The 26671-nt window shown below is 41.3% G+C and overlaps 1 protein-coding gene across 1 annotated transcript in view; it reads right to left on the bottom strand.

Annotated features, from left to right (window-relative positions):
- The window catches only part of CERS3 (ceramide synthase 3), a gene marked incomplete at its 5' end in the record, with an annotated part of 68628 nt that overhangs the window by 8893 nt on the left and 33064 nt on the right, over window positions 1-26671 (bottom strand). Inside the window, 9 exons of the mRNA XM_030578205.1 lie at window positions 8404-8451; window positions 15988-16144; window positions 17127-17233; window positions 18510-18638; window positions 19851-19943; window positions 20444-20494; window positions 21491-21548; window positions 24487-24605; window positions 26154-26271. Of these exons, the coding sequence (XP_030434065.1) occupies window positions 8404-8451; window positions 15988-16144; window positions 17127-17233; window positions 18510-18638; window positions 19851-19943; window positions 20444-20494; window positions 21491-21548; window positions 24487-24605; window positions 26154-26271 (880 nt within the window). The remainder of the gene's footprint in view (window positions 1-8403; window positions 8452-15987; window positions 16145-17126; window positions 17234-18509; window positions 18639-19850; window positions 19944-20443; window positions 20495-21490; window positions 21549-24486; window positions 24606-26153; window positions 26272-26671) is intronic.

Here is a 26671-nt window from a genome sequence, read left to right as displayed (position 1 = left end):
GGCAGAAATCAGTAAAACTGATACCAAAACAACAATGCAGCCTTAGCATCAGAACCTTCCAAGCTCTTAGAAGAGTAAGGGCAAGTAGTAGAAAAGTACATTATCCACCCTAATTCGGCAGTCTGTGGTCAATAAAACCTAACCATGTTGCAAATTGTCAGAGCCCCACCCTTCGATCTTAAACTGTCACCACATCAAAGTATAGATCCGATTTAGAAACATTACAGGGATGGCACAGGGAAAAGAAAAAACTGAGCAGTCTTAGCAACCTATCAAGGCCAAGGTCTGGTTATTCATACAGCCCGGACGTGATCAGAATAGAGGAACCCGAAGAGAAGTTCTGCTATTAGCTCTTCTGATATATCAAAACTCCATCTCCAGCCCATCTTTGACTTGCCCTTGAAAAGGCATTCACTTCTGTCAGGGATCAGTGGTAAGGCTCATTGAGTGTGGTAGAAGAGATCGGTACAAAATCTGCTCTATACTTGTAAAGTTGAGGGTATGTGAGATCATTTACCCAAGTTGTTATACTGGTAAAAGCCTTAGTGTGTTCACAGCTATACTGATAAAAGATGCCTTATACCAATACAGTTATTTCCCTTCCCTTATGGGAATGAGCTAAACCATTTTTATATTGGTATAACTGCATCCACATTGAAGGGGGTTATACCACTTTAAGTATACTATACTACAATTAAAGTGACAACTTGTGTGCATAAGCGGCAACCTTTGGCCAGAAAGAATCAGTATTAAGTCTGCTACCGAAAGAAATCTGTCCAGATAAATTTTAAAATACCTGAAAATGATAACAGTAGGAAACAAACATCCACACACCCCTAAAATAGAGTTAAGATTGTGAATAAACATCAACAAGCAAAACAAAACTCCAACATTTTGCTTTGTCTTTTGCTTTTTATACAGTGCGTAATATAAAGTCATCCCCTTCCCTGAGCACAATAGGGTCTGAATAACGATACACAACATACATGCTCTAGCTACATATGTACACACTGCTCTCTGGCCATTTCTGAACTGCAAAAGACAGGAAGAGCTTCTAGAGGGCTCACAAGCTGTTTAAAGGGATACTACGCAATTCCTCTATGCTACACTTTTTAAAATAAGAAATGTAGAGTTAAGGCTAAGCAACAAACATTTGAAAGTTAGAAAAATCTGAACCACAATCTTAGAAAACTAAACTAGTTACAGGCTGGATACCAGCTGCTGCTTTGATGATGGCTGCACACACATTCTTTAAGTACTGATCAGAGATCTAATACTTCAGATTCAAGCCACAAGTTCCCTGTTTATACATTTCTTGTGCTAATATCAGCTATAGACCTTTTTCAGATAAATGGGCTCCCTTTGTACTTCCTCTTGCGGGTGGCGTACCTCTGCTCTGCACTTTATTCTCCATCTTCCAGGCTCTTTTATAGAGATTCCACACACTAGCTTGTTCAACCACCACCCTCATGGGAGTCAGGGTCTATTCAGACGATAATTCAAAAGTAAAACTCACCAAAATCTGTCACAAGGCGCCTAGGTGAGCAAAAAGTTTCCTCCAGCTACTCCTTTTCCTTTTTTATAAGTGACCTGCCAGGGGGTTCGGCTTGCAGCGGCGCCACTCACTGCTGACTCTCCCCTGTAAACTTCCCAGAGTCAGCTCCATCGACAACTGCTTCAGTTCCCACTCAGTGCCAGTATCTCTGGTTAGCTCATTTAGCAAGCCTGCTCCTGGCTCCAAATCTCCTGCAGGCAGCACCCTCATTGCCTTTGCTCTTTCACACCTTTGCACCTGAGACGAGCCAGGATTACATCATTGTACAACACACTATTGTAATTCATGCATGCAATGGAAACTTCTAAAGAAACATACGTGTTTTCTGTTGCATGTTCTTTTAGCAGCTCCCATTGGCCTGGGGCAGTGAACCGTGGCCAGTGGGAGCCGCGATCAGCTGGACCTGCGGACGCGGCAGGTAAACAAACCGGCCTGGCCCACCACAGGCTTTCCCTACATAAGCGGTGTCCCAAGTTTGGGAAACACTGCCTTATAGGTAAAGGAGGGATTTTATGCTACCCTTAGCTGTATGTTTATGACAATGATGTTTAAATTTTTTGAAACTACAACCTCCTAAGTACCTGACCTTCAAACATGTGAATTTTTATGCAGAATTTTCATACTTTCTAATGTTTGTCATTTGTTACAATAATGTGATGAATAATGGTGGTTTGATTTAACAGATATCTATTTACAACTTTAACTTTCTCTTAAGAACATTTTTTTCATTTCAAAATCTAAATATGTGTCGACTAGATACTGACTTTCTAAATTAAGGGCAGTACGTTCCACAGCATCTTACAATGCAAAGATAAAAAACGAGCGATAATAAAAAGTCAGTCCCAATAGATAGAGGGGGGTAACTTTCCAAAAAATAGTACTATAATGTTGATAAAACTCTAAACTCAACATGTGCAATTCAATCAGCTAACATACAACTTAATGTGCCTTTAGTCTCAAGAGGAATGTAAGCAGTCTATATTTGGATTGAAGCAAACTGGTCTACATTTCCAGCATGGAAGGTTTTATTGGACAAATTATTTTCCTTTCAGCTTATCATTCTCTAGCCAACGTAACTGACTACGATCCTCAGTGGAAGATGGATTGTCTGACTGTTTCCTTCATTGCTTTCAAATTAAATGCAAAATCTTTATGCTAATTATGTTGAGCATCTTGTGCCTACAAAATGCCTTTAACTGAATCTTCCCCTTCTATGCCATGCTCAACTCCCAATGCTTCCCATGTAGAGTTTTCAGGGTGTACTCAAACAGGCATTTGAGAGCACAAAGTTAAAAAATGATTACATTACCTTCCTCAAATATTGAAACGAATAACCTGGTAAAATAGAACAGATTTTAGATGCAACTGTTACAGTAAGCCCCTGATTTCAATTAAAGGAATCAATTCTCTTACCAAATCTCACTTGTATTACCACTCAGCACAACATATATGTAACTGGAGCTACAATACACTGATTGTTCAGAAGAAATAAATCATTGTGTTCAGTTAATCAGGTTCTCTGTGGTTTCAATAAAATCTCTTGGTTGCGTTATTGAAATCCACTACCTAAATCTTGCACTCGAGTATACGTGGCTTTATGATAATGTCAGAAGCCCAGGAGGTACTGAGTGACTCAATGTCCCACTGCTCATTGAATGATTCCAATTTTAAATCCACAGTTGGCAAAGAAACAAAGAGCAATATAATGAGCATTTTGATGCCATTTTGTAAAGTGAACTTTTTTTTACCCTACAACAAAAAACTTGCATTAAGCCAAAGAGTTCAAAGGTTCAGTGTTGTGAACTTTTATCAGGACATGCACTTTTATTCCTTATTATGAATGGTTGATTAGCTACAAAACGGCTTATCAGGCACTTGGACTTTCTTTACTTAGTGAGGTATGGTATTGCATTTAGGTTGAGTACCTGAAACAGCACATTGGTTATGAGCATTCTTATATAATCCCTATAATGATAATAACTATTCAGAGCCTGCAAAATATCTGATCACTTGAATGACAAAAGCCTCTCTCTTGCCCAATATGTTTCTTTCTGGTTTTCCTAATATGGAAGCATGTTATTCAACCCCGGGAGACAGATGTAATTGAAGAACCCCCGCATGCCCACAAAATATGATCTTAGCGAAAATAGCCACCTTAGTTATCGCTAATATCAGGTACAAACTTGGTTACCTCAGTTGGCCTCATCTTTACCACTGTATGATGAAAATATAGCCCCTTGAGACCACAGTTCTCAACAGAGAATGTTTTAACTTGACACAAAATGAAGACCATCACATGAATCAAGTTAGAGCACAACATACTCAGAGCAGTGGGCTTTCCAGCTGCACCTCTGTATTAATGATACCCCTTGAGCACACTGTGCAAATATGGGGATCTCGTTGGGCCTGTGGACTGTACTTAGAACTCTTCTGGTTGCTTACATATTACTTACATGACTGCAGTGAATGGTTTGCCACATTAGGCAGCAGATGGGAGCCAACCTGTCTGTGCCTAAATTAAAGCTGTATATGTTTCAGCATGGCTCTGGCTTTCCACTAATTACTCCAGGACAAAAAATAAGCCACTCAAAAAGCCAAAGAGAGTATTGTAGAGGGGACTTTACCTGAATCATCTATCTACTTTAAATAGGAGAGAGAGAGAGAGAGAAATTTCCTTTTGTTTAAATTAAATACAAACTAGTGTTCTCCAAAGCTTTTTTTTTTTTTTTTTTTTTTTTAAGTTTAACAGAGCATAGCTCCACTGGGAGTTCATCTGGAAATATGAGCAATAGGTTCCTAACTATCTGCTATGAACTGGAAACATTTCAAAAATCCCACAATCCCTTCATATTTCCTTTGAATTCTAAACGGAAGGATCTAAAAGCTGGCTAGCCTTTACGGTTTGTTGTGTTGGTGGTGGTGGCTGTTTGTTTTTCAATGTATAGTTTTAAAAATATGTATAACCAGCAAATAGAGCATTTTATAAACAGTCTCCTGGGAAATTAAAAACACACAAGTTAAACAATTACCCACAAGAAGAGCAGCAATAAAAGCTATCAACTAGTGCCAAGGCATGAGGAATACTGAGAGCAAAAAGGCAATTATTGAACTGGAAAACCAATGTTTGATCCACATTTACCGCTTTTCTGGGCTGGGAATTTTCACAAACAGAGAATTTTTAGATCAGGGATTTACCAAAAAGGAGTTGTTTCATGCCAACAGACAGACAGACAATTGTTGGGCCAGATCCTCAGCTAGTGAAAACTGGCATTGCCCCATTGACTTCACTAGATCTGTGTTGATTTATGGCCCGAGATCAACAAAGCAAACTTCTGCTGAATTGGCTAGGGTAAGAGGCATTACATTTGGTAGACTGCAAGAAGCCACAGATATGATTCTTTATTCTCATGAAGTGCCCGCAGCTCCTACTGAAGTCAAACTCAGTACACCTTTGAAACCATTGGGCTTTGCTGCACTTCCTATGAGAGGTCTGCATGACTCCATACATGACACAGCTGAGAAAGCAGGGATACTGAGGTGCTATAGAAGCACAAATTATTAACAGAGCTGGTCAAAACTTGAAATTCCAGTGAAAAATGGTTCGCTAGTTTGAGATTTATTTTTTTAAACCATTTCTAATTATTAAGTACTTCCTAGATGTTTTCTGACGTTAACTAGCATCTGAAATGTGTGAACTCTTAACACACAAGTAGTAGCAGCTCAAAAAAAAAAAACCAAAAACAAAACTTACCGTGTTCCTGGATTTTATTCCTGGAAGGAATTCAAATGAAACACCTCAAAATCCAGGCCAAATCGCTTCTGCAGGCACGACTGCTCCCAGTGGTCCTCCATTTAGAGCCTAAATCTTATGCTGTTGTATTCAGGCTCTTATCCTGCATCCATTACTGTGGTATCTAAGCACCTTCCAGATAGGCATTAAGTGACATGACTAGTATCTCCGATGTCCTCTCCTTCTAGAGAGCTAGTCTCACCGCTCCTTATAACCAGGATGGGGAAAAAACTGCTCAAAGAGCCAGTAGAACCCAGTTCATTTTCCAGCTGGTTCAACACCTTCTAACAAGGTGGGACTTTCAGGTAAAAATTGCAGGACAGTTGCAAGAATGAAGGTCTTCCAAGGCCCTCCCTCCCAAAGCTGCTCTTACTTCATGGATACATAAGCAGGCAACCAAGAAGCCTGTACAAGACTGAAGGCTGCATTATAAGTTGAAGGGCTATACTTCCCTCTGGAGATTTGTACAAGGGTGAGAGGAAGATGCCCAACTCCGAGGGAGTGCAGGTAGGCAAACAAGTGCAAGTTAAATCCATTGGTGATGGGACTGTGATGTTAAGTCCTTGCCAGAAGAATGATAAGAATATTGCCAATGTGCATCATGGTGACAAGCAATGATTCTGAACAAACTAATCAGAACTGTCCTTACAATGTTTCTGTGAAAAACTCTGAAGAAGACACTCTCCTCCCTTCAATCAGATTTCTTGGAAATTCTCTGCACCAATAGACTTTGTTCACAATCTTGACTGACAGGTAGAGGACTCAATTAGAAGGTGGAGCTTTTATTCCTCCACATGTCGTTGGATGGCCTCTGCAGGTTAGCTCCCACATACTTTTCACTAGACATAACACTTAACAATAGCAGGCTAACATTCCCAACAGCGGTGCTATGAGCAAAGAGCCCATTGTGGGGAAAAGAGAATCGCAAAGAATAACTGCCAGCTACAGCAACCCTTGGTGCAGGGAACTTCCCAGAAATTGATTAACTGGTAGGAAAAATCTCCTTTTCTGCTTGTTCCTTGCATCGATCTAAAAAACCAGATACTTAAAAAAACAACAACCCTCAATGGTTTTCCAAATGTTTTGATTCTGCAGACCACTTTATATCAGAGCATTCTTCTCACAGCCCCACCTCCTCCTCCGTCCACTGCTTGGCTCTCAAAATACATCATCCTATGGACTGCCAGAGAAGGCTCCATAGCCTACAGACAGCAAGAAATAATTTCTGCTGGAAACAAGAGCAGCTCAAGGGGAACAACAAAGGAGTTCAAAAAAAGACAAAGACCTCATGAGAACTATATTGAGGCTGCAGGGAAGAAAAGATAGGATAGTATTTAGGCTTGAAGTTAGAGATTGCCTGGATGCACGTGGACATCAGTGGATAGAACCCATCTACCAGCCCCTCAAGCAGACAGGCCTATAAGCATGCCACAGCTAGCCCATTGCCATGCCACATTGTAAGATCTCCAGAGATTTGGCTAGGGAAGACTTGGCTCTTTGCTGTTGACAGAACACCAGTAACAGAAGCTGCAATGGGAAACAGGCCAAATAGTCCAGGAGGCTGATGAATGTTGTGAGGAAAGATTCCACCTTTTGTGGCATGGTTGGAAAAGACAGTGAACAGAGATAGACACCACACCAGTCTGGAGTTACTGCTTCCCACTCTTGTCAATGAGAGGCAATCCCTACCCCAGAGGAGAGGGTCCTGGCAGTGATGAGGCAAATGGTATAAAGCTTTCTCAGAAGAGGAACTTGTCTTGTGATGAGGCTCCTGGCACCCTCTGAAACCCTCTCCTCTGAAACCTTTACCATGGCCTGAATTTCCTAGATGGGTGTCTCAAGCTGGATCTGTCACAGAAGGAGGTCTCCTTGGCTGATCCCACAGGGAGATGCACACCATAGAGATGGTGAGTGGAGGGACACAAAGTTCCACACTTGTCTGATTTGTTTCCCCAAATTTTCTGTATGAGGATTTCTGACTTGTTCAAAATCCTTAATACCCAAGTAGGAATCACATGCTTCACCCACTTTTAAAGTCGAGCAGTGGCAGACACTTCTCTTTTCATTCTTCCTTTTCTTCTTACAGATTGTAGTCAGAGGCCTATAATTAGCAGGAGACTTGTGTCTGGAATTAGCTTTCACCCTTCTCCATCTCAGAGGAGGAGGAATCATTACAGGTAGGGCTTTTCTTTGTTGCCCTCTGCTGCCCAGGCTAGCTGAACTGACCGAGACGCCTAATCAGACATGCTGGCCTGGCATCATGCATTTTTCTTTTGCTTCCTTGGTGGTAGCACAGCTGTTCCGACAGAAGTCACTTGGATGTGGGTGGTGAGAGGGAAGTGCTTACTAAAAAAGGATCTCCTGCCACTCCAGGAATGCCCAGTGAATCAATTTAATTTTCTTCAAAGACTAGGTTGGAATCTTTATTTCATAATTAAGAGTTCACTGTCTAGGCTCTACATGGCTGATACTCTGAGCAATTGAAGCTGACTGGTTGAAAAGGGGCCCCAGGTGGTAGAAATCACGTTAGGAATCTCCTGAGCCTCTGTGAAGCAGCAACCTATCACAAGCTTGCACAGGCAGAAAGGAGACTGGAGCCAGACTGCTGAAGTTGTCCAGTTAGCAGCCTCTCAGTAGGAAACTCTGCCACCTTTGGAATGGTCTGTCTCCCTGTCAGTCAAAGGTGAGAACTGAAGCCCATAGCCAAGACTAGCACAGGGGCTGAGCAGAAATAGAGTATTAGTGTCCCAGAATCATCATGTACAGTCTTGTGCATTTTAGAAAGGTGAAGTGGAGAACTCCCTCCACCAGGAACGGAGGGGAGAAAAAGAGAGGGTGTGGAGGAGTGAGGTTTTGTAGAGATTTCAGGAAAATCAATGAGCTATCCCGATTAGATCATTATCTGAAACCCAGAGCAGAAGAGCTGATACAGCAGTTGGGAAAGGGTCATTATATAAAGATCTGGTTTAACAAAGAGATTCAGACAGATTTCAAAGGACACCAGACAAATTTGGACCATTTCTTGAGGAAGCATTCAGAGTAAATGCTCGTAACTTACTTTTTTGCCATCACTTTTAGCCCAAGCAGGTGTAGATGTCCTGAATACCTGAAAAGCATAATCTCAGCTATAGCTAGAACATCATTGACAATAACCCAAGTCCAAGATATGCTACAGGAATACAACTGTTGCAATCAGTATGTTAAAGGCAGCTTTGAAAACAGCTATTGCTAAGCATAGAAATACGGTTTGTTTTTTCTTTTACCACAGAAGGTTTGTATTAAAAGTTCTCTTTGACTGCTGCTCCCCCCCAAAAGCTATTAAAACGACAAGGTAATGCAGTTGTTAATGCAGAAGAACCATTCTGAGCATCTAGCATGACTTCTTACATAACACAAGCTATAGAATTTCACCAAATGGGTTCCAAATCCAGCCCCAATACTTTACAGCTGACTTAGAGCATATCTTTTAGAAAGACATCTAGGCTTTCTTGAGAAACTTCAAATGATGGAGAATCTGCCACAGCCCTAGGTAAATTATTCTATAGGTTACTTACCCTCACTTTAAAAAAAAAAAAAGTCATGCTTCATTTCTAGTCTGAATTTCTCTCACTTCATCTTCCAGCCTTGGGATCTTTTTTTATGCCTTTGTCTGCTAGATAAAGAGCCCTCAACTATCAGAAATTTTCTTCCCATGTAAGTGCTTATAGATTCTGGTGATGGGGATTCAAACATCTTTCAAATGATGCAGTTTGTGGAGCATTGTGTTAGGGAGCCATGACAAGGATTATGTGCTCTAAGGGAGGCATGGGGACAGGGCAGACCTGGGTATCAGATGGTGCAGAGCATCCTATCCTACTCATTAGCAATAAGCTTTCTCCCAGAGAAACACAACATGCAACCACATTGTTATTGCCTAAAACAGGTGTACCAACTAGTAAAAGATCATCATCCATAGCCGTGGCAAACACCACTTGGGCCTGCAACCAGGCTGATTATTTACGTTTTCCTCTCTTTTTCCTCTGCAGGTGAATTTGACAATCCTGTAAGATGAAACCTGTGGCCAGGCCTTGGGTCTTAACTAGACTTTTGTAAACAGAATGGGAAACACAGCAGATGAGAGAAAGGCACATACAGGAACTCATTTCCCTTTATAGGGAATATGAGCCTCCCTCTGACCTGGCTGGCTGCTCCTTATCTTCAGACTATAAAAAAAGCCTTGGCCCCAAAGGAAAGGGGGCCAATTCGGAGTTGACTGTTACATGATGGAAAGCTCCCAGAAAAACTGTAGCTGACTCACACCCAAACACTGGGTAATTTGAAAATCTATAAGAAAGATCTATCGGTTAATTACCAGCACACCAACCTCCCCATGCCCATCTTCAGATACCATACCAAAAAATTTCCTAAAGAAAATCAAACAGTACTAATTAATTCAGGGCCAGGGATGCAACCCCATGCTCAGGGTGGCCTTAAAACTCTGACTGCCAGAAGCCAGGAAGGGAAGACGGGGTAGAGAGCTCTCCAAAATTGCCCTGTTCTGTACACTGCCCCTGAAGCTCTGCTGCTGGACACTATCAGAAACAGGATACTGGAGCTGGATGGACCATTGGTCTGACCCAGTATGGCTGTTCTTATATTTAGTCTGATTTGTGCTTAATCTTCATCCAAGAGAACTCGACACAGGGATTTTGTCTGAGTAAGGAATGAGTAAGCACTGAATAAGGATGTAGTCCAGGATGCTTACATCTGAGATGGAAGAGGCAAAAACCACTGGTCCATCACAAAATACCTAGGGAATTTTGCAAATATGGAAGTAGTATTATTTAAGGAAACTGCCATGTTTTAAAGGATGACCTTTGTGTGTGAGAAACAACAGTTATTTTCTACTCTATGTGTAGGGAAAGTAATTGTTGGTAATGGCTGCCAACATGAACCCTAACTAGGAGTGAGCTCTTTGCTTAGCTGGAAGGCAACATATTAAAAATTAAGAAAGCTACAAGAGTTTGAAAAATAATTTCTGATCACACCAAGGACCTGACTCAATGCCCTTTGAAAGGCCACCCATTACCTTCTGTCTTTGATGAGCCTTGTATCAGGCCCTTAGCCAGCTGACTCATCTGGAGTCCCCTCCCATTGTCTGCTAACAACACATATTTTCAGGATTTAAAGCACTATTGTCTTAAGACCTCAACTCAGTCTATTCTGGTTTCAACACATACTTTACAACTTCATCTGCCACAATGCTCTGACTGTATGTTGCTGTCACTCGCTCAGAGGCCGCTCTACCCACAGGCAGACTAGGCAGCTGCACAGGACAGCAACTTTCTCCCCACTCTCCATTTCTTACCATGTAAAGGCTATAGGGCCAAACGAGTGGTGCTGTGAACCTGTGTGCCTAGCTGCCTCTCTGTTATGACAGAGTAGCAGCCAGGTCAAATCTGCTGTCATAGGCCTATGAGTAGGGCAGCACACTGAAATGTTGTGTACAGTGGCAAATCATCTTGAGTGAATGAAGAGGCTACTCTTTTTCTGATGCTGGGAACAACATGTTTAATCTCCATGGCGTTTTCCTGGTATGATATTCTAGATCAGTGCATACGTACGTGCTTCTCTAGGTGCTTTTCCCTCCCAGTTTTGCTAAAATATTCTCCTATATGCTGACATGATGACTAGACATGTTTCAGTGGTGTTTGCAACCTGATGCAAGTGGATAATTTAACCATGTAACTGGGCAATATTACAGAAACTCACTAGCAACAAAAGCCACTGGACAGCAAGATGGTGGCCAGCAGTTCTGTATTTCAATTCCCTGACCTAAACGGAAAAGAAGTTACCCTGGGAAAAAAAGTTTACAACAAAAGTTACCCAAGATAAATGGCTGCGTGTCTGACCTTGCAAGGCTTTACTTGTGTGAGTAGTCCTTTCTTCCACAAGTAGTGCCTGGAAGCTGTGTGAATAAGGTAGCAGGTCTAAGGTATTTTATTCAAAGCTTTTGATACGGTCTCCCATAGTATTCTTGCCAGCAAGTTAAAACAGTATGGATTGGATGAATGGACTATAAGGTGGATGGAAAGCTGAGTAGATCGTTGGGGTCAACCGGTAGCAATCAATGGCTTGATGTATAGTTGGCGCCGGAATCAAGAGGAGTGCCCCAGGGGTCAGTCCTGGGGCCGGTTTTGTGCAACATCTTCATCAATAATCTGGATGATGAGATGGATTGCAAGTTCATGGGTGACTCTAAACTGGGGAGAAAGTTACTTATGCTGGAGGGTAGGGATAGGGTCCAGAGTGACTTAGACAATTTGGAGGATTGGGCCAAAAGAAATCTGATGAGGTTCAACAAGGACAAGCGCAGAGTCCTCCACTTAGGATGGAAGAATCTCATGCACTGCCACAGGCTGGGGACCGACTGGCTAAGCGGCAGTTCTGCAGAAAAGGACCTGGGGATTACAGTGGACAAGACACTGGATATGAGTCAACAGTGTGGCCTTGTGGTCAAGAAGGCTAAAGGCATATTGGGTTGCAATAGTAGGAGCGTTGCCAGAAGATCGAGGGAAGTGATTATTCCCCTCTATTCAGCACTGGTGAGGTCACATCTGGAGTATTATGTCCAGTTTTGGTCCTCCAATACAGAAGGGATGTGGACAAATTGGAGAGAATCCAGTGGAGGGCAACAAAAATGATTAGGGGGCTGGAGCACATGACTTACGAGGAGAGGCTGAGGGAACTGAGATTGTTTAGTCTGCAGAAGAGAAGAATGGGGTGAGGGGATTTGATAGCAGCCTTCAACTACCTGAAGCGGGGTTCCAAAGAGGATGGAGCTAGGCTGTTCTCAGTGGTGGCAGATGACAGAACAAGGAGCAATGGTCTCAAGTTGCAGTAGGGGAGGTCCAGGTTGGATATTAGGAAAAACTATTTCATTAGGAGGGTGGCAAAGCACTGGAATGAGTTTCCTATGGAGGTGGTGGAATCTCCATCCTTAGAGGTTTTAAGGCCCAGCTTGACAAAGCCCTGGCTGGGATGATTTAGTTGGTGTTGGTCCTGCTTTGAGCAGGGGGTTGAACTAAATGACCTCCTGAGGTCTCTTCCAACCCTAATCTTCTATGATACTATGAAATATTTTTGTGTTTCACTAAAATAAAAATAGAGTTTGTCTGAGAAATGCAATTGTTCTGTTCCTTTAAATTCTTGCCCATAGGGATAGAGAGAGATTATGTATGCATCAGATTCTCTGCTTTGCTCTGACCAGGGCAAAGTACCTCAACACACCTGCCATTGGAGGATTCTGCCTACCCAAGGTTCCTTAGGTAGTGCAGTGGTTCCCTACACCGTTCACTTGTCTGCCAGCACAGAGGTTATGGCCAGGGAAAAGGGAGTGGGAACAGGGTCTCCTTGCCATTCCAACCCAGAGGAAGGTTTTCTTCAGCATTTAGAGGCTAACCTGGGACTCAGAAGACCTAGTTTCAGTTTCCTGCTCTGCCACAGACTTCCTGTCTGACCTTGGGCATGTCGCATAGCCACTCTGTCCTTTAGTTTGCCATCTGCAAAGTTAGGATAATAGCACTTCCCTAGCTCAGAGTGGAATTGTGAGGATAACTCCATTAAAGATCGTGAAGTGGCTCAGATACTCTGGTAATGGGGGTCATGAGGACCTAAGCAAGGTAGGTAGATTCCTGGCTCCTGGAACAGAACCTTGGAGCTGTTGACTGTGGAGCTGCTATAATTTTCACTGGGGATCCAGCCCACACAGAACTGGTCAGGTCACAGGGGATGCAAAGGTAATTTAGAAACATTTTGTGCTTCAAGTATGCTGAGCACCCACCGGAGGATCTGGCCCTAAGCAGTTGATGATCATCAACAGCTTCTTCTCAGTTCAAAAGTGACCTAGTTTTTCCATTCTAAGCATTTAAGCTGTTGCTTTAAAAAAAATGTCAAAAATGGCCTGTTTTCTGAATGAATTCCCTTCATTTTGGGCAGAGAAACTAAAACCTTTGCTAATGCAAAGGTGATGGTTTACTGGTACTCCACTAAAATAGCAACAGCTATTGGCACTGCATATGTTTATAATAAATGTGTTATAAAAACAGTATTAGCCCCTTCTATAAGTGGCTTTTCCTTCACGATGCTGCCTTGCAAACAGCATTCTATTCAAAGTTGGCTTTGCATCTTTGGAGGCCCAAGTTGATTTCACAGCCAAGTTTGCCACTGCTGTGGAAAACAGGCTCCATATGCAAGCCAGCTGAAGTCATCTGGGCTGGACAAGGACTAGCGCTGCGGCTGCTGCCACTGTAAAAGTGCTGTTGGACACAGCCTTTTCACAGGGCTGTGTAAGGAATCCAAAATCCACCACGAGGATGCCAGCTTGACCCCTTTCTATTGCTTACGATGGCTAATCCTGGGCAGTGGTTACTTACAATAAACCACTTCTGTTCCTCGCAGAGACATAAGCAGTTAAGTAAATCGGGAGCTCTTCTATTCTGTAAAGAGTCTTACACTGCCCTCATCGCTCTAGTCCATGAGGGCATTCCAGCAGAGCCCTCCCATGGCACCAGCCAACCAGGAAGGGGGAGCTTTGCCAAAATGCTACCCAACACAGGGAGAGCAGATTTTAATAGCAAACGGAAAGCCGTGCTTTTCACCCTCTTCCTCCTTTACTTCAACGCCCCCGTAGAAGGAATGCACAACGTTCAGTGCCGTATGGTGGTAGACTCATTTCCTGCCCAGGGCCTCTCAGATTATATAAACCAGCTCTGACTTTTCATTTTCACTCAGTATTCCATTCCAGGCATCTACATTTTCCTGATTTACAAGGAATTTGTTTTCTGCATCTTTCTTAATTAAGATCTGTGCCTGCGTACAGTGCTTGACTAGTTATTTCCAGGGTGCAATTCATGGCATAGTTACACCTTTCTATTCTAAGTAAAATAATACAAAAAATAATAGAATGGAATATTTCTATTCTCCTAAGATGTTCCACATCATTAACTGTTTGGGATAACTGAGCTTGTTAGCCCTTTTTAAGTTACATAATTTGGAGCCTCAGAAAAACTCACTAGTTTCAATAGAGTGGCATGGGCTTAATTAGCAGAATGTTAAACATTTCTTCTGAGATCCTTTTTCTAAACGCTGCTTTTGTCCCTGCCTAGGCTACAGTGAAAAGATTGCACAGTTCACTACAGCAGCTACTCCATTAGGCGTTCAAATGGTACAAGGCTCCTCGCAAAATGGTCTTTGCTGTCAGTTTCATATAGGAGCCCTCCATTCATAGTGGAACTAATTTATAGCCTTAAATGGTGCACTAGTCTTCTGTTGGTGTGCTGCCGACGGGGGAACTTCACCTATAATGAACTCCGTAATGAAACTCCAAATAGAAGGAAACTTCCAAAGTGTTCCAATGCGCTTCACAATTCTAGTTAAAATGAGCTTCAGTTTAGAATAAAGTGTCTCAGGGGGAGGGGGGGAAAAGGAGAGAATGACATTGCTACTAGAGAGTCCACTGTATTTCACTTTAGAAATGTGCAATGCAGCCAACTGCACCACAGCATTCAGTCCTTATCTGGACACTCATTCTATGGCTCTAGGCTGAAGTGCATTAACAGCAAAATATACGTCACCATTTATATGTCTACGTCTCATGGAACAATATTTAAAACTACAAATGAACAGAGCCAGGGAAAAATAACTTAGGAAATGGCAAACTTTTTTATCTTCATAAGCAATTACACTCTAAGGGCTTTGACTGGTGTAAATTGGTGTAGCATTATGGGCTTCAATGGAGCTACATCAATTTACACCAGTTTAAGGTCTGGCTGTTAATACTGATCTGGGTATAGAGGGCTGCCTTTACAGTAGATGTTTGTTCAACTTTTAGTCAAGCATATTTCCACCAGGCAAATTATTCTTGTTGGTCTCTTGGGTGTTGCAAAGACAAGGTTTTACTGATACTATACTATAAGGCAGTATCTTTTTTTTTTTTTTTAGGGTGACCAGATGTCCCTATTTTATAGGGGAAGTCCCGATTTTGGGAGCCTTTTCTTATGTGGGCACCTATTACCCTCATCCCCTGTCCCGATTTTTTACACTTGCTATCTGGTCATCCTATTTTTTTTTCTAATATCCAAGATTATAATGGGTAAGGATAGCAGATGCAAGCACTGGAGCTCAGAGTTAGACACTCATGTAGAACTTTGGTTGCAGATTGTCTTATTTACCTTGATATGGCATTGAAAGATTTGATTCCTCTCCTTTCCTCTCATTCTTTAGATGGTTGACCTGCTCATTTTCATAAGCCAGGTAATAATTTCTTACACAGGTGCCACATTTTCCAAAAAAGCTCTGCTTTGGGCCCAGATTTTCAAGAACGCTCAGCTCCCTTGTAAGCATCAAATGAGGGGCCAGATTTCCAAAAGGGCTCAAGGCACGAGGAACTGAGGTCATATAAAAATCCAACCATAGATGTGTCAATAGGAGCTGCTGGATGCTACGCAGCTTCTGAAAATCTTTCCCTTATTTAAGTGCCTCATTGAAAATCTGGTCCTAACAGGTGAAGGAAAAAGAAAGAATCTTTGTGCAACTCTATCAAAAGATACAATTCAGTATTTGAGGTTTCCCACATCTTTCGGCAGAAACCTGAATAACTTACCTTTAGGAACAGGAATTTATTCAAAATTTTGAGAACAAAGTAGCCCCAGTATAGATGGAGTCCTTGCAGAATTAGAAGCGGCCCATTGAAGATGAAATACGCTATGACCATTGTTGAGGAGTAATATGAAGGCAGATATAATGTGCCACGTAAAATCCTGAAAAATAAAGGCAATTGTTACAAAACAAGGAATCCCTGGTGCATGCCTGAGATATTTAGATTTTTTTTATTTTAAATTGATTAGCTTCATCACCTTGCTATATACTCAAAATATTTAAAACTGCAAAGACTAAACATTCAATAACAAATCTTGACTCTACTGGAATGTACAGTATGCCATTAAAATAGTCTTCCAAAGCTAAGCATTTTGAGAGTTGCATGAAAATAGTTTAAATATGGTTAAAAAAATTCCATTATCTCCAAACAGGAAAGTGCATGTAGGATACATATATTGCTACTCAAAAGATTTTCTCCACCATTTTCAGTGATAATTCCCTCCATTCTCTAGGCCCAATCCTGAAATCCTTATTCCAGTGAAATGCTGAAGGAATTTAGGAGTTAGCTCTTTGTTAATTAATTCATGTGTTTATTTTTTCTTGAGCCTCATCTTCAATTTCATAGCTTGGTTGTCTGTTTTTGTTTTATACTCTTCAGTTGCTTCATTAACTGTTTCCAAACTTAAGAGCGATGACATACGACTCCATAAAGCAAAATGACTGAAGACCACTGTGCAGTTAATTAAAAAAACCAAAAACAAACAAAAAAACAGGAAGAAAAAAGGATAGGGGCATTTTGGAAATACAGAAAGTGACAGAGAATTAAGAAAGGGTTGGACAATCAACATCAGGCATATTATTAATATAACCAGCTTCTGTCCCTGAAAAATGCTACATAAAATCCATTGTAGTAAACTCAAGCTACGCTGCACATCTTAAGAATTTCAATGAGCCAAGATTAGGTATTATCCCCATTGTATTTATCATGTAATGGCTGCTAATCTGACCTCTGAAAAATAATAACAGATCTTCTTCTGAAGCCATAACACAGCCAGTTCCTTTTCCTTTTCCTCCATACCTTAACCAACCTCCTTCTGAAAAGAAAATGAAACAGGAGTTGTGACTGAACCAAATGTTACTTACCAAAACGGGAAAAGGATAATCCTTGTGATGAAGAACACGACAGAGAAGATGATGAAGAGAACATTGCAGGTTTTTTCCCAGTGAGCGTAATTAAACATTTTAGCTGACTGAAATTGAATAAAAACCAACCAAACATGTTCAGAGACATTTATTAGCCTCAGAAATAGCTCCTATTTAAAAGTCTTATAATTAAGGATTTAGATTAAAGAGAATTCCCATCCACTTTGGCAAAAAATAGCAATCATTTCAATGTTACTTGATAAAACAACAACAAAACATATTCCATGTTGATAGCACTCCTTTCATGTCAGAGGAAAGGACCCGATGTGAAAGGCCTTACAACAACTCTCTGATAAGAACATTAAGTTAGTTAGCAAGACCTTCCATTCCCCAGGTTTGCAACAGCTTTAAAGGGGCTGCAGTCAGGGAGGAGAGGGGAGACTTAGGCCTTGCTACACACTCAGGAATAGCCCGGATTCAGCCATCAGTGGCTAGCAATCACCAGAGCTGACCTCTTACATGCAGATAAGGGCATGTTGAGGTGTCTCCCTCGGTGCCTGATCCACAGAGGATATGAGTCTGTTCCAGCTTGGCTCTTTAATTCAAACTCTAGAGGCTCATGCTTTTAGCTCTGGAAGTCCCTGGTTCAATCCCCAGTGTATTGGTCAAGCCTGCGTCTCTCACAATGAGGTTTTCACTGATTCAGTTAACTGAGAATTGTCTCATTCGTAAAGCCACAGCAGATGCTGGTCTGCGCTTAGACGGTCATCACCAGTGCAGCTACCCCAATTACTGGCCCCAAATGACTGAATCAGGGCTGTTTCCAAGTGTGGACAAAAGTTCATGGGCCATACTCTGCTCTCAATAACACTGGTGTAAATCTAGAGTAACTCCACTGACGTACGCACCACTTTGTGTTGGCCCCGCTGCAGAGGGGCAAGGTTCATCTCGTGAAACTCAACAGAAGTGCCACACTCAGAGAGCGTTAAGGGTCAGGCCATAGATGTAAATGCCTAAGAAGTGAAGAGAGTCTGGATAATGTTTCAGATGCTCATCCAGACCAAACCTCTTATGATTTGCCTATCGCTACAAACCACCCACAGGTTGGCCTATTTTGTCTCATTTTAACTGCAAAAGAAGAACAATCAAGGTGCACAGCTGAAATTCTAGCCCCAATTTCACACTGCAGGACTTCTCTTCCTGTCTGTTTTCAACTGCCCAAAGTTATTCAATGACAAGAGGTCAGACTAGGTGACCTAATGGTCCCCTTGGCCTTACAAATCTATAAAAACATTTTGTAATGGGGACACAAGGGGGGAAAAGAGGGGAAAAAACCTGCCACTGAACAAAACCTGAGCAATAAAAATTAACTGTGAGGTTTACCTCAAGCCAGAAGTCTGCAGTATCATGTACAATCATCACTAAGGTCCCAATACGAACGTAATTGCCACACCAAGAACAGGCCATCAAAACAATGGCTGCCAAATGGTGAATGACATGGGCCATAAAGTCCTACGAATAAAATACAAAACAAAACTTAAAGCAAACACCATTACTTTCCAAAACAGACATTTAACAATTGAAGCAGCACAGCAAGCACTAGCTGGCTACCAAACTAGAGACTGCAACGGAAGCAGAGATAGCGTGCAATGTACTGGCTTTGTGTGTACAAGTTCTAGAGTGGTGCTGTCCTCTCCTCAGTGGTTCTCAACCTTTTTGGGCTCAGGGCCAATTTGTAAATGTTTATAGCTTGGGGTGGAGGCTCTGAAGTGGTTTCGTTCAGATCCTGCCCACTGGAGGGGTTGGATCCTACCTGGCACTCACCCCGCAGTTGCATCTCCTGCAGCTCCTGTGCTGGCTGGGCTTGGCTCTCCAATCTGGGCATCGCAACCTCTGGAGTTACAGTATCATTCAGGTTTGGCCCCACTGTCCTGACTGGAACAAATCTGTGAGTGGAGTTATGACCTGGCTCATGGGGTTACAGTGCCACTCACTCAAATTTGGCCTACCTGGGCTCCCGTAATCATGATGGCTGGGCTAGACCTGATTGGTGTTGGAACCTCAGAGGCTGCAATATCTGGAGCAAGGAGGCGAGCCCAGCCAGCCCCATGGTATAGGAGCTGTTGTGTGACTCTTTGAAACATTCTGGCAACCCGACTCATGGGTTGAGAAACCCTGCTCCAGTGGCTGACCCCGTGGAGAGGCTATATGACCTGCTACTGTTACCAAGTATGGGAATTCTCCTTCAGCTCAGGTGGCAGAAGCCTGTGGTCTGAGAGTGGAAGGACCAAGCTTTTTAGTTCCCCCACAGCCCTTCATCCCATTTGCTGGATTTGATATAACTGTGATGTTAGTTTATTGCAGGGGCGAGAGATACCTCTTAGTACACACACAATTATTACAGGGGTGAGAGATACACTCCTGGCCCCTTCTCCCTGCCTCCTACCCACACACAGAGAATATTAAAGAGGTGAGGTTTACTCCTGGTTACACAGACCAATTATTTTGGGGTGAGATATCACTCACCCCTTCTCCCACCACTCATTGTTATAGGGGAAAGGGTTGGCTCGGAACATCCTGGCCATATCATATTCAGCAAATAGCTACTGACTTGAAGGTTCAAACCCTGATAATTTCAGCACCTGCCACAGTGTTTTCTTAACAGAAGAGTATCACTCATAAGAGAATCAAAGACTTTGCTTGCAAATAATTGTAAATACTTGCCTTCCTTTTGGTGTCAGTACCAAGGGTAAACAACAGAGACCAATAAAAACTAATCTCGGCCATGTAGTACCAATATTGGGATGATAGCAAGGACTGTAAAGAAGAAAATATCCATTTTTTTCTCTAGTCATTTCAATGCATTGCAACAGATGAGTACAAAATACCATGGACTTATTTACACTCTTTTGCTCTTCTGCTTAATCTGAGTTTGAAAACTGAAATCATGTTCTGAGCTTTAGTAAGGAACAAAACATTCTGAGAGCCAAATCTTTCAGCCTTTATTCAGGCAAAACTCCCAGTTACTTCAGCTGCTCCGCTTCCAGATTCTAGTATGCCTTCTCTGTCAGTGACCTGCTTCATATGCAGGGTGCACCTGCATTTACTTGCAAAAGCAGTGAAAATAAATCAAGTCCATCATTATTATTTACAAATTAAAATATTAACATATCCACACATCTGATAACTGAAACTGAAGTAGTTTATTTATATTAAAAGCCTATGCATCTATCTAAACTGTGAAAGGGCCATTTCCTCCACTGGAGAAAACAACAAAAATACCATGTTGATCAATGCAACAGTTCTGAAGAGCTCACCTGAAATGGATAGCCAACCCACACTTGCCAGATATCATAAAACCAAGGTTTCTGGGGAATACAGAACCATACAAAAAATGAGCAGCTAGTCAATCTTAGCTCAGAAATATTTAAAAAATAACTTTAGGTTGAAGCAGGATTATCAGTTATATTTTCATACTATAATTTTCTCTAGCAACTGTACTCTAAAGCAATCACGTGCCAGTCCCAGTTCTTCATATGATGTACCAAATGTCTCGGGAGACTTTTGGGGCACCTGAAATATTTCATTTTTCCATTTTATCATTCAAGACATTGGATTTCTTTTATAAGTTCAGTTTGTTCAAGATACATTGCTACAGTGATTAGAATTTCTACTGTCTTTATCAGGCACAATCTTTCCAGCAGAACAAGCATTCAGCAAGATGAACAGTGCTTGGAGTGAAGAAAAAAGCCAAATGAGCACCTAAACCATCAAAGCAGTTCTTTCACTCAAAATAAATGTTAATGACATCTGTTCAGTATTTCCTGAGAAACTCATTCAGGGAAAAATCCTCTGCTCCAACAAGAACACACATATTGATGTTGAGTATTGACAATAGCAACCCCAGTGAACATTTAAAAAAAAAAGTGGCCTTTTGTTTTTTGTCTGAATGTGACTCTAAAAAAGTTACAACAAAAGTCTCATGGTTTTTTATTTTGAAAATATGACCACGTTACATGAAGTCCACAAGGTACATTGTAAAACCATCACCCACTCAACTATTAAATAACGCAACACTGCCTGACAATAATAACTTTTGCAATTCTTCCTTAAAATGCTGGTTAGATGTAAAACAACATTTTATTGAGAAAGAATAATAGTAAGTTTAAATGTAAATAAAATCTGGGTGAGAAGACTAGGCTGTAATTTAGATTGTAATACTTTATAAAACAGCATTATGGTCTGAATCCAAAGCCCATTGAAGTCAATGGGAAATCATCCACTGACGGCAAAGGCCTTGGGATTGTGCCCTTATTTTGTTAAAAGTGTGACAAGAATTGAAAATCTCCCCCAAATTAACTTACATCATATAGAAATATAAATCCAGCAATGGATGATGCGAGATAAAATGAAAATCGCCAACTGCAAAACAAGAACAAAAACAGGAAAATCAGAACAGTGATTGCTCCTGCATAGACATTATGCAGAAAGGGAATTGTGGCTACCAATCAGTGTGGCTGGAGACTGCACAATTACTTAGACACAAAATATACAGCTTTATCCTCTCCTTGGTTGTGTCTACCAATCACCATATGATTATTTCTCAGTCTCAATTATGCAAATCTCTCTCTTTTGGATTGGCTAATCGTTATTATTAACCAGGTGTAGAGATTTAGAGAATCACAATATGGCTAAGGAATGTGCACATTTCTCTGTTATGATTGTCTAAAGTAACCCCTCTCTTCTGATGGCCTTTACAGAATGTATTAATATTTTTCCGTGTGAAAGACAATGAACATCCATAGCAAATGGCAATTTGATTTACCGGTATGTATGTTATAGGCGAGGCTGGTAGCACCATCTTATGTTAAGTTTCCCTGACACTTCCCATTGCATAGTCTCTCTCTCCTGTTGCCAGATAGTCACATTTGAAGTAGGGGTGGGAGTAGAGATAGACACGAGACAAAATCGGGTGAGAACATTTTCTTAATTAACAGTGTTTCATAATGCTCTCTTAAGAAAATGCTGAATGACCAAGCAGATTTGACATGCTGAAGAAGACAAGACAAGATACAGCCCTGACAAGGAAGCTGCCTACACTAGAACTAACCCATAGACAGATACAGAGAAGATGACTATAGTCTTCGGCTAACACGAATTCACGTAAATTAGCATCTGAGACAAGATGAAAGAGTTGTAACCCAAGAGAGCATGTATGAACAAAGGCCGCCCCACCTTGTCTTGCACTGACCTGACTCAAAGCCAGCATCACAGGTGGAGCCAATGAGCAGATCAACGTCTTAGCCAGCACATGCAGTTTGTAGGGGTTCGTGCAGATTTCACCCCCCCACCCCAGTTTTCAGCCCATTGCAGGCCTAATCATGCAAGGTGCAGATACCTAATCCTGTGAAGCCAGAGCTTAACTTTAAGTATGTGAATAATCCTGTTGACTTCAATGGGCCTATTCCTGTGCTTAAAGTTAAGCATGTGCTTAAATGCCTTCCTGGATCAGGGCCAGAGTGTTCAGCACCTTGCAGGATTGAGCTCTTAGACTCTAACCCTGCAACGATTTATGCACATATTTATGCATGTAAACAGTCCCACTGGCTTCAGTAGGACAGCTCACATGTAAGTCTTTGCAGGACTGGGACCTGTGTTTTGCTGTGAATTTGTAATTTGAACAAATCCCAGGACCCAAAGCAAAGCTCACTCACAGGTTCTAATGAAAGACAGTGGGATTTATATTCCTATATCACTTAGACTTATCTATACTAGTAAAGTTTTGCCAGCATAATTATTCATTTTGCCAAAATAGTTATGCCAGTAAAATCCCTGATATGAATGCAGTTATGTAGCCATAAAGCTGCCTAACAGAGGCATAGATTATTTTGGTTCCCCTAAACCAGTATAAACTATACTGCTATGAGCAATTTAGACTAGTATATGTGCATCCACACTAGGAGTTTTGATCACTTTAATTATGCTAGCATCGTTAAGGCAGTAAAAGTTTAGACAAGCGGACAAGTGCAAACAAAATCTCACTCTGAAATGCTTTGTCTGTCTTGGAATTATATGCACACAGGTTTTGTTGCTGATGAACAGTTTTGTGACCATATTTCAGTTTATGGTCAGAAGCTGTTCTCCATGAGTATCCAGTATTCATGCTGTATCACTGGTCACTTAATTCACAGGCTGCTGTTTCTGCTCCCTGATATGACCCCTAAACCCAAAAATGGCTTTCACAATAGCAGCACAAATACACATTTGAACAAGGACTAACAAGACCTTCTCTTTCAGCCCACACGGTTTGCAAACAAAAGTTTGTTCCTATTCTCTGCAAGCTTCCATTGACAGCAAGTGCTGTAGCTGCATTTTATGAATATCAAGCACAATGAAGAATAAAAAAGAAGATTTCAGTGAGATGCCAGGACAAATTCTAAGCTGCTTCAAGAAAAAGAGTAACTGCTGAAGTAAAACATCAGCCCACTAAACTGGAGACAGATGAACAGAGGATATCCATTTACTTGCAAACTTAAAAAAAAGCACCTGATAAGAAAGAGAAAGAACTTCATTTTTTAAAAATTATTCTTTTTTCGTGTTATGGTACATACTATTTGCTAAGCATTTCAGTAAAGATTCAATCATAAAAATATTATCTATTAAGTGAACTGATATTAAATGGGACTGAAAACACATGCATATACATATTAAATAGCACATCAATAAGATGATTTATCTGAGTGACAGGAGTCCAGAATTTAGTGTCACAACCATACAAGTTTTCATCCCATCCATTGTGAAACATGGGACCTACAGAATTGGGATTTTTTTTAATAAAAATAAATGAATACTGAAATGCAACAAAGATGGAACATTCTATCATATCATTATTTTTAAAATTCAAAAGTGTCCCTAAATCTTGCCTGGAAACCCACTCCAGTTAGTGGAACATGGCAGGCAGGATTTAGATCTTACATAGCACTCATCATAATGTGAATCCTTATGATGGTTCTTTCACTAACTGGCAAGACAACAAAAATAATTGGGCTATTCCCAACAATATGGGCTTGGGAATCCCTGGCATCAGGCAAAATCACCATGGTCCTTCTCTTTTATCTGCTCTACCATTTTCCTGCAATGGGGCCTTGGTTAAGTCCCTTCACTTTCCTGTGCCTCAGTGTCCCCACTTGTAAAATGAGGATGTTTAGAGGGGCTCTGGTTGTCATACCTTAGAGGCCAAAAAGCTCTAGGCAGCTGAAGTAAGTGAGCCCACTTAACAGGAACTCAAGTTAGGCACCTAAAATTAGTAGCCCCTTTTGAAATATGCAGGCCCACAATAAAGGTAGTTTTCTCTTCCTACCAAGCTTCCTGGAATTTCCGAAGCATCGTTGGGAGCTCAAGATTTCGCCGTCTCCTAAACCATTTTTCCACCAAATGAACTGTCCAGTTACACTTTTTGGCCAGGCCTTGAATCTCAGACTGCAAAAGAAGAGAAGCGTGTCAGTGGAAAAAAGTTACATCTCCGCCGACTTTGTATTTTAAAGAACAACGTCCTGAAATAGGCAGGTCAGTCAATTTTTAAAAAACCAAACCATGAATGTGATCTATTTGCATTTTGTCTGATAGCTTTTGGATCTAATTCTTGAACATTCATCATTGACATGTTATCTGTCAGCTATTCTCTGTAAAAAGGACACTGATTCGCCCCTCGCCATGGACATATTGTGCAGTTTTATGACGCAAGCTCCTTAGGTCTCATGCATGTAAATGAAGCAGATGTGAGATTTACAGGCCTAGAAGTAGAACAATTGTCTTTCTGTTCGCCTCAGAGGATTCAAGAAGTTAACATTTGTTTTTCATCATTGCAGCATTTACGGCTATGAATGAGAGATTTGAGTGGGGAGGATTTGGTATAGTGCCATGTAAGTTACTCATTGACACTATAGAAGCCACAAAGTGGCTTTAGCCAATGACAACTGGTTATTATATTATTTATTGTATAAAGTGAGGGAGGATGGTCTTGTGGTTAAGTCATAGTCTGGGAGTCAAAGGAGATCCCAGCTGCAAAAAGTTGCTGTATGACACACTCTCTCTCTGCCTCAGTTTCCTCATCTGTTGCATGGCGATAAAATAATTAAAACTTGGCACTTATCTTCAAAGATTAATCCTCACGACATTCCTATGCTGGTTGATGGGTAATTGTCACCTTTGTTGTACAGATGGGGAAGTGAAGAAGAGAGGTCTAGTTACTTGCCCAAGGTAGAGGAGTTTGCATGTGCAATTTAGGTCTGATCCCATTAGCAGGCCCCTCTTTGGCCATACTGGGCTAAAGAGAAAGTAAGCCAGCAATAGTGGCTGGAATAGAACCTTGCAGCTCCAGTTCAGTTTGTGGTTCTAGTCCTTACTCCTTTCTCTTAGGCATGGGAAGTGTATATTCACTGGCCATGTTAAGAAAGGGAGTATTTTCAGACAATGTCCATGCCGCTGTATGTCCCTCCCATGAACAGACTGATTCATTTTCTGCGTTTGCAAAATGCTGGAGTTTTATTTTAATTGCTCTTGTTTTGGTTTCAAAACCGACCACACATTATCAAAGGTATTTTTATCCCGCATGCAGCCTACGACTAAACACAGAAGAATCAATCAGACGGCTTCCAGCCTATTGTTTCAATTTTATTCTTTTAAAGCATGGCATAATATTGTTTTAACTGACAGCTGTCCATTGCTGCTTTCTCTGAGTGGAGTTAGAGATGAATTATTGATGTTCACCAGAAGTAACATTAACAATCTGACCTAGAATAACATGCCAAGAAATTACACCATTTTATTAATGCTTTTATTTTATATTTTGGATGCTGTATACCCTGCCAGCTGGGTAGTAAAACAAATCCAAGTGAATTACATCATGCATCAATCAGCTGGAATCCATCCCTTGGATGCATGATGTCACTGTGCATAGCTGATTGATACGTTAAGAGCTGGGATTTTCCATCCCCCAAAGCACCTTAAAAGAATTAGAATCCTTACTTGGGATGGACGTTTTGTGCATTTTCGGAAATAATTCTCTAAAACAGCATTTGGCTGCGGCTTCACTCGTGTTACGTTCTTTATACCTAAAGCTTTTGCTAGAGGTATGGCAATATATCTGAAAAAGACAACAGAAAAGTTCTCTCAAAAGGCACAATGGTTAATGGTATTCAGCTGGCCCTTAAGGTTGCTAAGGAATTAAATCTGAAACCTGGTTCATCTGTCATAGGAGACGTAGAACATTCATGAGCATCTTCAGCAGAGCTGCCTTAAGAAAAAAAACAATGGTATCCATACAGCAGAAACCAGCATCTTCCTGCTTGCACAACTGCTCGATGGATGGTTTTTAATTAAACATGGTCCTGAAATGCTGTACATTGCAAAGGAAAGTTCTTGGCTCTTCCACCCCTACATTTCTCAGAGGCAGGCTGGGCTGCTAGTGGAGAGATGTTATGCAATAGTCAAGGCAGCTTAAATAGAGAGGGGAGCTCTCATCACAGGAGTCTGAGGAGGAGGAC

This window comes from Gopherus evgoodei, chromosome 10 (genome assembly GCF_007399415.2).
Source record: "Gopherus evgoodei ecotype Sinaloan lineage chromosome 10, rGopEvg1_v1.p, whole genome shotgun sequence".
NCBI classification, from domain to species: Eukaryota; Metazoa; Chordata; order Testudines; family Testudinidae; genus Gopherus; species Gopherus evgoodei.
The sequence above is the reverse complement of the archived record's forward strand: the minus strand, read 5'-3'. Positions and strand labels throughout refer to the sequence as shown.